Consider the following 16,620-nt stretch of genomic DNA (forward strand, 5'->3'; position numbering starts at 1 on the left):
ATCCTTTTCAACAAAACCACAATACTGAGAAACTTAGAGCAGGCACATACACAGAGAGAGCACCCTAACACTATAGGCGCACACACATCACACACCAGCTAAACGGACACAATGCACACATAAAAAGCACACACATTCCACAACAACCGTCCATCGCTCACAACACATGACCTTCACCCCATCAATCATCCCAACACTGCACCCTTTCATACACCCCCCCACAGACACACATACACACCGTCAACACAACCACAACCATGTCCCCACAAAAGCACCCACGATTCACTGACGATGAGTTGAGGGTAATGGTGGATGATATTGTCAGGGTAGGGCCACAACAGTTTGGATCACAGGTCCAGCAAACATCAATTGCCAGGAAAATTGAGTTATGGCAAAGAATAGTCAACAGGGTCAACTCAGTGGGCAGGCATCTATGACCAAGAGACGACGTCAGGAAGAGGTGAATGACCTACGAGGGAAGGTGTGTTTCATGCCATCGAGACACCAGATAGCCATGAAGAAGACTGGCAGTGGGTCCCCACTCCTCCCCAACAGTTCACATCTTGGGAGGAGAAGGTCTTGGATATACTGCATCCTGAGGGCCTGACTGGAATACCTGAGGGACTGGGGTCTGGTAAGTACCCACAACATTACTGTCACACAGTTGTTGTGTCCTGCATGTTTCTTTGCCACCCAAATACCCCCTAATTCACTGGATGTCCCACTACACCTATCTGCCAATCATTCAATGCCCCCGTGCTGCATGCCACCATCCCACACAGCCCTCTTGCCCACACAGCCCTTGGCAAGGGCACGGATACCATAGGCTAATCCTATCACTACGACTCCCATAATGCACAAACCCATCAATGCGAAAACCTGCAATGTGCACATCATGTCACATACCATGCATGTATGACTATTTACTACCTTCACCAACTAGAATGTATGACTGAGAATCAGTAGATGGCAATGACAGCACTGCAATGGCACACCACAATGGCAGCAAGACTAAACACAGCTTCAGCTCAGTGACAAATCCAGATGGACACTGATCCATATCCCCTAGCCTGTAATGGACTGACCAAGGGGTTGGAAAATAAGATGCCAGACTCAATGCACATGCACAACATCCAGAGACAGGAATATACCCTGTGCATACCCACATACTGTGTTCTCAGTTGGACATCATGGTGCAATGTGCAGCCATATTGTGTGGCAACTACCATGCCTGACCACTCACTAGGTAACAGAGTTGATTAGTCATGTCAAGTATCAGATAGTAACAGAACCCATCAGCAGTGCCATTTGTACTTATCATTGATGACAGCATCCAACACCCAACATGTGACTCCTGTCACAGACTTGTATGTACTTCCAAGCTATGCTGTGCAGCACCTGTCATTGTCATTGCAGGGAACATTGGTAAGCCATGTCTGCATCTCACAAAGAGGGACCCAAACACACTTTCTTAACTGTACTCTGGCCCTCATTCTGACCTTGGCGGGCGGCGGAGGCCGCCCGCCAAAGTCCCGCCGTCAGGTTACCGTTCCGCGGTCGAAAGACCGCGGCGGTAATTGTGACTTTCCCGCTGGGCTGGCGGGCGGTCGCCTTCAGACCGCCAGCCAGCCCAGCGGGAAAGAGGCTTCCACGATGAAGCCGGCTCGGAATCGAGCCGGCGGAGTGTGGAAGTTGCACCCGTCGCGTATTTCACTGTCTGCGCAGCAGACAGTGAAATACATGTAGGGGCCCTCTTACGGGGGCCCCTGCAATGCCCATGCCAGTGGCATGGGCACTGCAGGGGCCCCCAGGGGCCCCGCGACCCCCCCTACCGCCATCCGGATCTCGGCGGTCCGACCGCCGGGATCTGGATGGCGGTAGGGGGGGTCGGAATCCCCGCGGCGGTGCAGCAAGCTGCACCGCCGCGGAGGATTCAATGGGGCCGCGGTACACTGGCGGGACCCCGCCAGTGGTGCCGGTCCGACCGCGGCTTTACCGCCGCGGTCGGAATCCCCATTGGAGCACCGCCGGCCTGTCGGCGGTGCTCCCGCGGTCCTCCGCCCTGGCGGTCAAAGACCGCCAGGGTCAGAATGACCCCCTCTGTGTCTCATTCCATCCACAAGTAATCCTACCATTGCCACCATGGAGAGGATACCAGAAACTGTCAGCCCTCCTCAGGATGAAGATCCCAGTGAGGACAGCAGGCATGGATGTCTGGACAGTGACGACCTACCTGGCCCATTCGGGACATCTGGTCAGTCGACAACTCCCAGCCTCACCCTACCTACATCAATACCCCCACCCCTGTTGCTCTGACATCACAGCCAAGCAACCGCCCCCACACCTGTGTCCCAAGGACTGTTCAATCTATTGCGTGCCCTACAGTACAGGCAGGTCAGACCTTTACAGCCCAGACAATGATGGTCCTGCTAACACTAGGAGTCGGCACACACTGTGCCAGGGGCACAGGCACCTGGGGGCAGGGGTTGTGGGAGGGATACTATGGGCCAGAGGATGGGGCACCCAAGGGACTCCACTGACCGGGAAACCATCTCCCAAGTCCTGGGAGCATACGAAATTTCCCAGGACAGGATGTACCAGATGAACACCATGTTGGGGGGAAATCAAAGGCTGCAGAGGGAATACCACCAGGATGCCATGCAGCAGAGGCAGGCACACAATGACACCATGGCCTCCATAGCAGAGGTGCTAGGGGACATGACCAGCACCCTGCCTGCTTTAGCAACCCACCATCAGGCCCCTTCTACTAGCAACGTTGCATCAACCCCCTCTCCATCAGCAGCAGCTAGTGGAATGGAGGTTCTGCCAGGGAAACCCCAAGCCTCAGACACCCCTCCCTCTGTAGCTGAAGAACGCCCCCCCCAGCAAACGTGGACGTCCATCTAGAAATCTGTCTGGAACAGATGCCAAAACCAAACCCACTGCCAAGAAGTGAACCTCTCCTGATTTGTCACCCTTGTGTGCCACTGATATACAGAGTTGACTGTTCTGAGACAGAAGTCCATTTTCCCATGGTACAAAGACACTGGACCTGTGTGGTCAAATGTTGTAGCAGCTACTTTGATCAATCCATCTACCATGACTCCAATCATCACCTGTTTGTTACGTTGTTCACATTTATTTCACTTGTCACAAAATCTAAATACACCATAAATCACTTATGGACAGAGCTACTGTATGTGTGTGTTTAAATATACAAGAACAATTGTCCAACTGTGGTCTGGTAATGCCCTCCTGATTTGAACTGGCAGTGTCATGGCCAGCAGACGGAGGCTCCCTCAGCAGGACACACATGAGAACAGTAATGTCACTGGACAGATGTCAGAGTGAGGTTGTAATCCACAGTAACACCAGGGTATAGTCAGTTGAGCATCTGCAATTAGAGCAAGACAGAGAGTACTAACAGGATGGAAGGAATGATGACTTAGTAAGCACATGTACAGGTAATCAACTGTGTGACTATTGTAGTACAACTCCAAACCATGGGCCCCCAGATTGGACCTGTATAGCTCCAGGCTCAAGCCCTTCACTAGATCCATTTAACAGGCTGTCATGTACACCTTTCAGAACTGTACTCAATCACCACTAACTACTGACAATGTATACCTCAAGCCTTAGGTACCAGACCCACAGATTAAATCCATATCCAGAGGGTGGTAGGAGATAGGAATAGGAGAAAGCTGAAAATTCAGCTCAAGACTGTGAGATCAGTGAATGTTGGAATCAGTTGCTACAACACGTTAGAGGTTAACCACTAATACTGTACACCTTACATTCTATCTGTCTGCTTTCACAACTCACACATAGGCATTGGACCGACATCATTACTCCATCACATATGCTAATGGTCAGGAGGTGTAATGTCAGCTATCCACTTCTGATTGTGCACAGACAAGATTTGAAAAGGCCTACCTCACATACCTGTATGTCACTGGAAGTACTGATTGATGAGCTCAGTCCTAGAATCAGCTGCTCCTTCTTCCTCTGGCTCTTCATCACTTGCCAAATCACCATCTGCAGCCACAGGTACAGCTACCTCACTGTCATCAGCTTGCAATTGTATCCAATGCCTCAGGGCTAGATTGTGGAGCATGCAGTAGGCAACAATAATTTGCAAACCTTGTGGGTCGAGTAGAGGAGGGCACCTTCAGATAGGTCCAGGCACCTGAAACTTGCCTTCAGGAGTCGGAAAGTTTGTTCGATTACACACCTTGTCCTCCTGTGGGACTCATTGACACGAAGTTCCCCTGGCATGGCTGGGTACATCGCAGGTGTCAATAGCCAAATAAGGTTTGGATAGCCAGAGTCACCTGTGAACATAATGGTAGAACTATTAAAATTGAAGATTCAGCGCGTGGGCAGATTGTGATGGCAGGTCACATTACATACAAACACATTACAGTGCATACTTACCAGCCAGCCAGGCCCTCTCTGTGTATAGATGTGCCATCATGTGTAGGACATTGCTGTTACGCATAATGTAGGAGTCATGCACTGAGCCTGGAAACTAGGCTGTCACTTGGGATATGTTCTGGTCTGCCAGACATACCACTTGCACATTGTGGTAGTACTTCCTGTTCCTGAACACCTGTTTATTGACACTGGGAGGGACCAGGGAAATATGGGTGCTATCAGTGGCTCCTACCAAGTGAGGAATCTGTCCCATCTGATAAAAGTCAGCCTTCGCATAGGCCATATCCGCTCTTTGGGGAAACCTGATGTAGCTGTCCAGGTGTTTCAAGAATGCATACAGTACAACACCAGACTGAACATGGGCTGAGACATCCCTGCTGTTAAACCAGCTGTATTCTGGAATTACACTTTGGTATGTTGGATAGGACATATGACACATATGTGTAAGACAATGTGTGGGTGACTGTGCAGTCCTGCACTGATCAAACATATGTAATTAAATCAACCTATTGTTATCTGACACCTATGTACCTCAGAGTAGCTATATAGACCTATCCACATATATACAGACTTAACATGTCATATTTTCATGATTGGCCCATCGTGTAGTACAACCATCAAGTCACAACATTATGTGGCACAGAAATCTGGGCGATTAGGTGTCTGGCCTACTTATTTAAGCACATGCATCAAGTACATGTACCCAAAGTGGCAGGCGTCTGACCTATTATTCTGGACAGTTGGAAGTGACCTAAGTCTGCCAGCGGAAATCGTCATGGTGGTAGGCAGTCACAACCGATGTGCAACTTGTCATAGGTTAACATTGCTGCCTATGGCAGACTGGGGCCAATGGCAATGACTGCTGGCAGTGACGGTCCTATACGTTGCGTCCCTGACTGCCATTTTCTGTTGTCTTGCTCACTTGACTCCTGACACCATTCCTAGCAAGACCTCCACTAGGTGAGCTACTGTGTACTGCCTCTGGGAGTCATCATGCCACATCCTGCAGGTAATAGGGCCCCTGCCTTCACACAGGAAGAGCTGGAGAAGTTGGTGGAGAAGGTCCTATCGCTATATGGACAGCTATATGGCACACAAGAGAAACAGGTGAGTCCAATGGGCCAAGCATGTGTGCTTGGTGTTGTGTGTGACAGTGAGTCGGCCATGTGAACTGTAGTTGGAGTAGATGCATGCATGTGGCATACCGTACAGGGGTGTGTGCTAAGAGGATGGGTATGTGTGCTCACTTGCTGTCAGAGTTGTGGAGTGTCAACTCCTGTTGGAATGGGGCACGTGTACATGACTTTCTCCTTTTTTTCTTTGTCATGCATGCAGGTGAACGCCCATCAAAAGAAGGGGATCTCGTATGCCGTTGCCAAGCAAGTGCAGACACTGGGGGTCCACAGCCGGCAGAGCACCCATTGTCGGAAGCGGTGGGAGAACCTGAGACTTTGGACCCCAAAGGCCATGAAGGCTCAGCTGGGGATGTCCTCCCAATGAGGGAGGGGTGGCCATCGGACCCTGACCACTGTAATGGCCCGCATTTTGGCGGTGGCCTACCCTGAGGTGGATGGGTGTTTGGGGACAGCACAGCAGCCTCAAGGGGGTAGGTACTGACTGTTTCCTGGTACTTGGCTCTGGTTGTATGGTGTTTGCTGTCTCACTGTAGCTGATGTGACAGTGTAGTAGGTAACGGATGTTTGTAGACTAGTGTAAATCAGTTGGTACCACCTTGCCTGTGTATGAGATGTGGATCTGGCATCATGGTTCACTATGTGTACATTTTGGACTCCTGTATCAAGACATCATTCTTACTGCGTGTGGAGATGCTCAATTGTCAATGCCACATGTGTTCCCCCATCCTGCCATTCCTATGGATGTGAGATGGTGTTTCACCATACCCATTGACTCAAACCTGGTCCATCCATCTGCCTATGAGCGTTAGTGGCTCTAAGGTGTCTGACCACTCCCATCTGTGCTGATCACCTGTTGTATCAACTGGGTGACTCATTTAATTGGTACAGGGTCTAAACATAAGAAGTACTGGTACAGGTATGGACTCCATGTCAGGCTGCCATATCAGTTGCACCACAGTTTTGGCCTGTGCAGGGCAGTACATATCTGTGTTTGTTGTTGTACCCCCATTGGCTATTCATCTCCATTCTATGGGGTATGTGAAGGTTGCAACGAAAGGACATTGTACTTTAGGTATCTGATTTGTGTATATAGGCTCATCATGCTTTTCCGTATGATTGACATGTGGGCATTTCATCTCTGTCCCAATGGGTTGGTTCTAGAGGAGGTCAGTTCCTTGGCAGAGATAGCCTTTTACAATATGCTATGTCATTGCTATGTGTGGCAATGACCTACCAATTCCTTAGCAACCTTGGTAATATGCTGCCTACATCATGTCTCAATGGTTACTTGGGGGCACAACATTTGAAGTGGGACAATCTTTGCTACCCTTAACCTAGCTGATGTGATCAGTCTGGTGAGGAATAGGTGTTGCATAACTTATGTGATCATGAAGTAATGGTTTTGTTGTTTCACTATATATATATATATACCATCTCCAAGTCCTTCCCTGCCCCCTGCTATTTCCCATGCCCCTATCCCCGCCAAGAAATCGACCCCTCCAAAGTGTTCCAAGCCCTCCCCTAAGCCACGTCCAAAGCCCCACCTTCAAACCCAAGCCCAAAGACCCCCCTCCCACACCTAAGCCCAAACCCCCCTCCACTTCTCCGCTAATGCCTGAGGTGCCTGCCTGCCTCCTTTATGCCCCTACCAGTGGAGGTAAATTAGCTGTCAGTAGTCAAGCTGGGGCAGTGAGACATGCCATCTCTGCATGTTGCACTTCATTATTTGGACTGGCCTAAGGGCTTTTATGTATGGTACATAGTTATTCATTCATCTTATTATTTATTTACTTATTTCCATACATCTGGGCCAACTAGTTATTGGTTCCAACGTAACATATTTGTCCTGCCTTTCATTCCTCATGGCTGTTATGGTCTTGCCTACTTTCTTTTGTGTGTGTGGTGGTTGTGCTACCATTTGTGTCTGGGCTGCTTGTGTGGGTGTGTGCTTTGCATTTGTCCCACAATGATGCCTGGGTATGGTGTGTTGGGCATGTATGTATTTGGGACAATCATTTATGATGATATTGTGTGTATCGATTGTATTGGCATTTGTTAGTTGGAGTGTGGTGTGCCCTTGTGTAGTTGTACTGTGTGTGCATGTGGGTGGTGTGACATATGCCCTGTTGTATGGCTGTGTGATTATGTGTATTGGTACAATGGAGTTGTTACGTTGTATTGTTTGTTTGTATTGTCAGGTGTGCGTGTGTTGTGGAGTGTTGACTGTGCCCTTGAGGTGTTGTGCTTGTTGTATAGTTGTGTACTTTGCTGGTGTTGTGTTTGACAGTGCCAGAGCTGTGTGTCTGCGGCTCGGTGTGTGTTTTGGTAGTGTGTGTACTGAGTGTGTGTGTTTGTGGCTGTGTGTGAATGTGCGTGTCGGTGTAGGAGTACTTGTATGTGTTGCCATCGCCACCCGTATCGGATGTATATGTTGTGTGTGCGTCACGACCTTGGCCTTATGTGACAGTGACAGGTAAGTGTGTGTATTGACGGTTGATGCCATCGTCCCTGGTTCCGGAGTCATAGGGCAGGCAGGAGCAGCGGGAAGACATGTAGTTCAGGTTCCATGGTGGCTCCAGACGGGTATGGCTTCCTGAAGGTGAGTGTCTTCATTTATACTATTGGTTTCCTGCAGGGTTTCCGTGGTGGTACGACCGCTGCAGAAACCTTGGCAGTGTGCATCTTTGTAATGTGTCCGGCAGAAACATGGTCTACGTTGGCCTGAAGGTGCCTTCCGCCATCCATGGCTGCCTGACTGCACTGACAATGCCAGTGGTGCTTTAACTGTATTCTGTTGTGAAGACCACCATGGTCAAAATTTGGCAGCCTTCTCTGACAGCCTGTTGGCGGTACAACGGCCAACATGGCGGTCATGGAACCGCCAAAGTCGTAATGACCCCCATAATGTTTAAGTGCTTTATACAACAAGCAGGGTTCAGGAGAGTGGCCTAAGGGGCAGTGGAAAGCAGTGGGGGATGCGATTTGGTGAGGGTACAAGAGAGAAAACTCAATAAACTGTTAAATAGACAATATTTTGGGGGACTTTCAGTGTGTGTGTGTGTTTGCGTTTTTTGTTAGAGGGTTTCCCGCTGAAATCCGATAATACATCTCAACCAATACCCGACTTAAAGCACATGTACCCAACTATTTATAAGAAAATACGTTTATTAGTGGGGTGTCACACCCCCTCTGAAGTTACGCCCCCGGGGACAGGTTTTGAACACTATCACCACATAAACTCCAGCCGGTGACCCTATGCACACTGTTAAAAGTTTTGCACGCCGAGTAACTCGTGCACCTCGGCGCCGCGAAGTGTCCATGTAAACACCCAGAGAGCGAGTCATACGGCCCCCGCTTGACCCCGTGAGCGCTAAGGCAGCTGATGCCAGAGACCGCCAGCGGTTGATGCTGATGATACGGCCACATGTTGAGCGGATGCCGCAATCCCGCGCGGGGAGGAGAGGCAAGGCTCCCCCTCCAACCATGCCCAGATCTGCACATATTGCGAGCTGTTCACATTTCCGTAATGTCACCATTTCCGCTTCGCTGAAGCCCTGTTCGGAAGGAAGCAACCTTTGTCTGCGGCCGGTCTTACAGAGTTGGGGCGATGGGGGACCCCGAAGAAACCGCCCAACAGCCAGGTCTGCAAGTTCTACTTCCCAGCAAAGAGTTCTTGACCTCCCGCAAGGGACTACTCCTGCTGGGGGAAGCGGTAAGAGGGGCTGAAACGTGGGCGGAGGGTCTGGTCCGGGGATAGCTCTTGTGGGCTCGATGAGTGCTGAATGTGGAGAGGTAGAAAGGGGAGATCTAGGGGTTACCTCCTGCTTTGCGATGAGTTAAAAGGGGACTAACGCATGTCTCATGTGAAACTTTCATCAAGTTCTTACTTTTTAGCGAACACAGTGTTGCATTCTGGGACTTGTGGTTTCACCTTTACAACTCTAAGCATGGAATCAAAGCTCCCGTCGTGCAGTGTGCTTTTGGCTAAAAATTCATCACTCGTTGTAAGTAGCATGCAAGACAACCGGCCATTTAGTAGATATGCTGGGCGTGGTGAGGTACCGAAGAGGGCATACTGGTGGCATGAATCCTGCAGTTCTAGTGCGGCATATAAAGAGTGTCCCTTATTGACTTTGCGTTCTTGTACGTTCTCTGTGCAGTACGGGCGCTCCCTTCATGTATTCAGAGCATCGTAAGGGACTGCTCCCTTCGTCTTTGTAGTTGCTCCTTCACTTGTTCTGAGCCTCCCAAGGGAGGTCCTCCTTCGCCTAATCAATATCTGTTGGCCCCTTTATTTCCTAAATGTCTCCATCGGGAGTGCCCTCTCCACATGTACCCCTCACCGCATAGTCCGTGTGCTTCCGAGTCTGTGCAGAGAGTCCCCCTGTGGCCAGTTAGAGAGTGATTCTTCCCTTATTCTTGTCCTATGAGCAGGGCCACTGGAATTATGTGGCAGGGGAGGGCCAAATTATTTGGCAAGGTTGAGTAAATTATGCGGCCAGAAAAGTCAAATTATGCAGCCTACTAAGGCACATTTTATGAAAGTATTACCTCATTATTTTGTAATGTTTACACTTGATAACACTGTCCAGGCATTGGTTGCATGTAATTTGTTCCCTTGTAACACTCAGATATAGAAATAAGCAACAGAAAGATGACCAGTCAAGCTTTGGCAATGGCCTTCCATTGCGTGGCAACACGTTGCTGCGCTTTTAGTAACTTTTGAACCATTTGAGCTAGAAACAACTTAAAAAAAAAAAAAAATCTGCAGATTATGCACCAGACAGTGGATTATGTAGCAAATGCGGCAGATCTATGATTATGCGAAAAACACAGCAGCTGCACAATTGTATAATCCTAGTGGCCCTGCCTACTAGGTAGCCCCTGTGAAGCAGCACATTTCCATGTCCTCCTCAGAGCGTGCCATCTTTGTGTAATAAGTGCTCGCTTAGAGAGAGCCCTTCTGTACTCAGTATCTATCTACTCAGTGTCCTTTTATTTATTCATTGTTCCATTAGGAAATGATTCCAGCGCACATTTAATGTCCCTTTGAAAAGCGAGTGACCCAGTGCATAGCTTTAGCGGTGGTTGCAGTTGGGGTCCACCAGCACTCATTTTTCCTCATCAGACTTTGACCCAGAACAAGAGAGTAAGGCGGGAAAGCTAGAGGAGGAGAAAGATTGAAAGCTGTGAAAAAGAAAGCAGGGATGAAACAGAAGCTGCATGAGTGAAATAAAAGCTCTGGGTGTGTCTGGTGGTTGATTAAAGAGGAATGAGGTGGACTTGATACTACGAAGTTACATTATTCGGCACACTGGCATTCACTAGTGCTGGCCGCAGGCTTCTGAGCAGAACTTTAGGCCCTGGCACTTATTATTTTACAAATTAAGCACTGGAATGGCACCTTTGCTTATTCAGTGTCCACATAGAAGTGCACTTCCACTGTTGAGAATCCACTTGATTAGTCCCCTGCCCATTATTCATTTTTTCCTTATGACAGCACCGCTCACCCTATTATGTATTCCTTTTGGCATGGTGTTTGAGACATAAAGTTCTCCATACTATTTAAGTGTTTTCTTCACATACAAGAGACGCACCAAATCAGGCAGAGATGAAGTGCCTTTTTGGGTCTTGCTGTGGGGCCAGGAGAGTATCATTGTTCCATTATGTGGTAGCCCCACATTTTGTGGCAGATGGAGGCATATAGGCCCATATTTATACTTTTTTAGTGCCGCATTTGCGTCATTTTTTTGACGCAAAAGCAGCGCAAACTTGCAAAACACAATTGTATTTTATACGTTTGCGCCGTTTTTGTGTCAAAAAGGGGCGCTAATGCGGCGCTAAAAAAGTATAAATATGGGCCATAGAGTTCAAACGTGTCCGCTCTGGGCATTATAAGGGGGCCCTGAGGGCGGGGACAGTTTACAAGCGCTGGCAGCAAACAGTCTAAAGACAGATGTGAGTGAGAAGAAAAATAAACAGACGGGCAGAAGAAGACAATGCTAGGAATAGAGAAAAAAAGCATTGGTAAAGCCAATTGGTTTCGCCTATAAGAAATCTGTTGGTTGTTTCAATGTTTTTTACATGTTGCTCAGAAGCGCAAGCTGCAGTGCAACGTGGCTACAGGGAAAAAAGCACTATGACATGGCCAGCATTGATCACATCATAGCACTTTGTTTTAACATTAATTCAGATACATATGCATTAGGTAGCCTTTCCCCTGCTGACGTGGTGCAGTGACTGAATTGCTGGGCTTTGGACCTAGGACCTTCGGTTTTACCACTTAAATGAACTATATGTCAGTAAAGGCAATCACTTTGTTTCAACCTGAGTATAAATGTAAACGTGAAACGTAAACATTATAATATTTAAGGTAAACTGTAAGCAATATCTTTGTTTATATATGGTTCAGTCTTGTTACTACTTAAAGCCTGGTAGAAAAACTTAACTTGCTACAGTAAATCATCTTGGATAGGGGGTTGTACAACAGCATACTTAACCGTGAAATTATCACTCCACCTGATGGACAGCTAGAAGCACAGACCTTGAAACCCCATGAAACATTCTCATTCAGGATTTATTACCAAGTATGAAGAAATGTATTCCTTTGTCAGGCCAGTTCTCTGGGGATCATGAACTAGGGTACAACTGGGCAATCTTTGTAATATCTACCTAGGAACCTCTGCGCACTGATTGAATGGTCCGATACCTACTATGTTTACCTGTGACTTACAAGGCAGAGCAAAGCTGTGATTTTCTCTCGGAGGATGCTGTGGGATAGAACATCAGATACACGTAGTAGAGATACTCCACGATGACTATTGTTAACTAAGTACTTATGTAGAAAAGAGGCAAGACTTACTCCTGCTGAGTTTGATTGTGTGCTAATAATGTTCAGTCTATTGTACAGCTGTAATGTTACACTTTAATTCGGAGAAAGGCAAAGGAAACAGTGAATACTCCACATACATTATATGAGACAGCAGCACCTTCACCTAGGGTATATAGCTTAAGCATGATCAGGACTGTGTTTGACACAGCTTGTCCTCGACCAGAGCTAACTTGTGTAAACTAACAGCAGCATGTGCATGTAGGCTTATACTTCTGTGCTTAAATGTGGAAGTTCTCAGCATGCTAGCTGGTCTACCTCATACTCCTTCAGGTGTCAGCAACAGCGAGTATGTTCCTCATTCCTTAAGTAAGATTATTTCACTGTGTTTGTACCTCAAATTAAAAAGGTGAAATTTCAAACCGGACATATGGGCAAGGTTTTATGTAGAAATAATGGCAGTTGTGGATTAACCAACTAAACACTTCCATTTAAAGTTAGACTCAAACATTTGGGGCATCCAACCAGCAACTTTCCTTTAACACTCCAGAGCAAGGAGAGGAGCCGGTCATAACTGACGACACCAGTTTTATCTGGTAGAACCAGTAGGCTTTCTACCAGCTATTGGCCAGGGTGGGTTAAAATGACATTTTACCAAATGAGACGACAGCTGCTACCAACTGACTATCATGCACCAGTGATTCAAATAGTAGTCTCGCATTTGAAATGGTTTAGCCCTATGGGTACACATTTATTGTCAAGCAGATTTGAAACTTTTACTCGTGGAGCAACAACAAATTCATGTAGAGCAACTACTGTGGTACTAATGTCACAGGTCGCGTCTGCCTAAACACCTTCAGATCTACCAAAATGATGAATTAAGGAGGATGCACATTGCTACTGCACCAAGGACTCACTGCGACATGTTATAAAGCACATTGTAATCATGAGGTTTAAAAAACAACTGGGGGCACTGCCCAATTTGCTCAGGCTGTACCAATGCGTGTCCAATGACGTCGTGGCCGGACATGGATACTTCACCTATATATAAACAACTTTTCAGGCACCATCTTCTATTCTCACATTCAGATTTCTAACATTCAACTTTCTTGTTTCATTTACAAATTTTGTGCATTATGGTCAACAAACACCAAAACACGAGGGGTCGTATGGTGTGAGAGACCAGAAAACCGTTGTATGGTACTGTCGGACATAAGTTCTGTGTCCTAAATATCATCTAGACAAATATTATGTCACTGGTGCTAATAAAAAATATAAACCTAGTGGAACTATATTTGTGTATTCAATATTAAGGGCACAGTATTTATGTTAAAGTTTCTGAATAAGAGTTTCTGACTAACAGCTGTGTGCGAGTTTAGTATCGGAGATAGTGCATTATTGCCATTGGAGGGGGTAAGTGTAAAGATGTACATCAGATTGCACATACTTCTGTCGGGTATATTCCCAAGATTACTAGCAGTATTTTTCTTGTGCACATCAACAGATCAAGCTTTCATCTAAATCAAATAAACAGAGAACATTTAGAAAGGTCCTAGCTGGTGTATCCAATTCACAATATTATGGGCCTAAAAAGAGCTTTTATTTTGCTACTTATGTCTACAGAACCAAAAGGCATGGGTGTATTTGTGTGACATTAAAGCATATTAGGAAAAACTCACAAAGAAATGAAATGAAATGATGTAGCTTTATATAGCGCAACAAATGTCCAAAGACGTTGAGGCGGTAATTGCTAATCCTGAGAGTAGACTCGGCTCATGGAGGAAGCCTGTAACCTCTTACAAAGAGAAGAGCCAGGTTTTTAAAGCCCTTCTGAAAGGTGTATGCAGCTTCATGCAGGTGAAATGGAGCGGGAGGGAATTCCAGAGCCTGGCATTGACAACTGAAGAGGCTCTGCCTCCCCATCTCTTTCTCCGAACTCTGGGAATGACAATTAAATTGTGGGCTGCCGAGCTAAGATGTCTACTAGGGGAATACAATTGGAATATGGATTTGATTCTACCTGGGCTGGCACTGTACAGTGCTTTATGAACAATACACATAGCTTTAAAAGTAACACGCTTCTGTACCGGAAGTCAGTGACGTTCAAGCAATCCTCACGAGACTAACAGATGCTTGGGAATATCTAGTGTCAGCCTTGCCACTGAATTTTGTACAAGTTGCAGCTTGGCTAAAGATGTCTTATTAGCATCAAGATGGAGTGCATTGCAATAGTCAATCACGGATGACATTAGTGCTAAGGCTACTTGTTTCAATGCCAGGGAAGGGATAAATGGAAAAATCTTCCGCAGGGTTCTAATAATCCAGAAACAGGTCTCCACAGTATGATAGACCTGGAGGTTCAGAATCAGGTCACCATCCAGGATTACTCCTAGTTTTGCTGAGTTGGTTGGGGTGGGTAATATTCCCAGGCTATCTGGCCACCAGTTCTGGTTCCATACAGATGATTAACTTCCAAACACTAACACCCCTGTCTTCTCACCGTTCAACTATAGGCAACTCTTGTCCATCCACGTGGCCACTGCCTTCATACAGTTGTTGAAGTTGGCCACCATGGCATCCATGTATTTTGAAATAGACTCAATGATCTATGTGTCGCTGGCATAAGACACAGCCTGTAGCCCAAAAAAGAGAATCAGTTTGGCCAGGGGGGAGACCTATAATTAAACAGTACAGTGTAGGGCTCAGGAAAGAAAGGGTGTCGGATTTGAATTAATTTATCATCACCATCTGGGATCTGTTGTTAAGGAATGAAATAAGTAATTTCAGAGCCGTATCTCCTATACCCAAAGCTTGTAAGAGTGCAGTGAGTAGGGTAGGGGAAATGGTGTCGAAGGCCACGGACAGATCCAAAAGGATCAGAGCTGAGGCCTGCCCTTCATCAACTAGATGCCTGATGCTGTCTGTTGCAGATACCAGGGTAGTTTCTGTTCCATGATGGTATCTGAAACTGAACTATGAGATGTCCAATAATCCTTGTCTCTACTCATGTGCCATTAAATGGTGGTTAAGATGTATTTCCAGTATCTTAACTGGGACTGGAAGCAGGTAGATGCAGCGATAGTTCTTCAGGTCATTAGGGTCAAGATTGAGTTTGTGGAGAAGAGGCCTGCCCGCTACCTCTTTCCATAAACATGGCTAACACCCAGAACTAATCGCTCTTTTGATAATGGCGGTTAGAGGTTGAACTGTTGTGCTGGGTGCCAGTTGGAGGATCTTAGGGGCCCAAGGGTCCAAAAGTGATCTAGATTTTACGTTCAGCATTTGGGTCTCCATTTGAACAAGAATCAGAGCACGGAGCACCCTACTGTATTCATAAATAGGTGAGAATGAGTCTCCCACACCTCCTAAGAATTATGAAATGGGCCACTGAAAGGGAGGTTACAAAGGCAAGGTGAACAAACATTCACCAACTAGTGCTGTAAGCTAAAACTGCACACTAGAAACTTGTGTTAATCCTAGAGTGCCCTTCTGATCTGGCAGTTTGCATGAAACATGGACATAAAAGAGAATCGTTGTGGGAAACAATTGGCTGCACACTAATCCCAACACACAACGGTGTGTGGTTGGCAAGTACGTCCAATGCTAACCCTGATACAAAACCAGATGTGCAAATGCACTACCAGTGTTGAACTCAAGCATGCAAGGCCATGACTTAGCTCAATAGCGTTAAGAAGATTTTGGAATTACAGTTGTTTTTTCTGAAAATTATGTAAACCTAGGAATCTTAAACAGACCCACTGCTTTATATTAGTAGAGTAAATTAGATTATATTTTAGCACATAATCTTGAAATCTTATTAAAAGATGGTCAAAATTGGGCTTTAACAATTAGCGGCTGTATTTGTACTTTTGTCAGACACGCTCGTTTCACTCAACAGTAAGAATGAAAGTTCTACATCTCATCGACAGACAAAACGAAGACTGCCAAATACTATAGGTATAGTATTCGCCATTCCACCCAGTGTCTGGAGAAAAATGGAACCTGGAAACCAGCCCACGTTCAGATTTACAAGACATTATTCCACCTCTTCGCTCATTAACATACGGAAGCCCTGCGGCCTCAGGCTCATGTTGCTGAAACTGACAGTTCGACATCTGTGCTACCGGCCCTGTAACATTGGTGCTGCACGCACACAGCGGGGACAGTCCTGGTAGCTGTCCAATCGTTACAGGGCTTATTAGGGGGCACCAGAAGTAAGGG

At 46.7% G+C, this 16,620-nt stretch overlaps 1 protein-coding gene across 1 annotated transcript in view; it reads left to right on the forward strand.

Moving 5' to 3' along the window:
• Positions 1–8,790: 8,790 nt before the first annotated feature.
• The window catches only part of CMTM3 (CKLF like MARVEL transmembrane domain containing 3), a 133,755-nt gene continuing 125,925 nt past the window's right edge, over positions 8,791–16,620 (forward strand). The window contains exon 1 of the mRNA XM_069217181.1: positions 8,791–9,282. Within this exon, the coding sequence (XP_069073282.1) occupies positions 9,178–9,282 (105 nt within the window). The 5' untranslated portion in view covers positions 8,791–9,177. The remainder of the gene's footprint in view (positions 9,283–16,620) is intronic.

This window comes from Pleurodeles waltl, chromosome 12 (assembly GCF_031143425.1).
Source record: "Pleurodeles waltl isolate 20211129_DDA chromosome 12, aPleWal1.hap1.20221129, whole genome shotgun sequence".
Classification (NCBI taxonomy): domain Eukaryota; kingdom Metazoa; phylum Chordata; class Amphibia; order Caudata; family Salamandridae; genus Pleurodeles; species Pleurodeles waltl.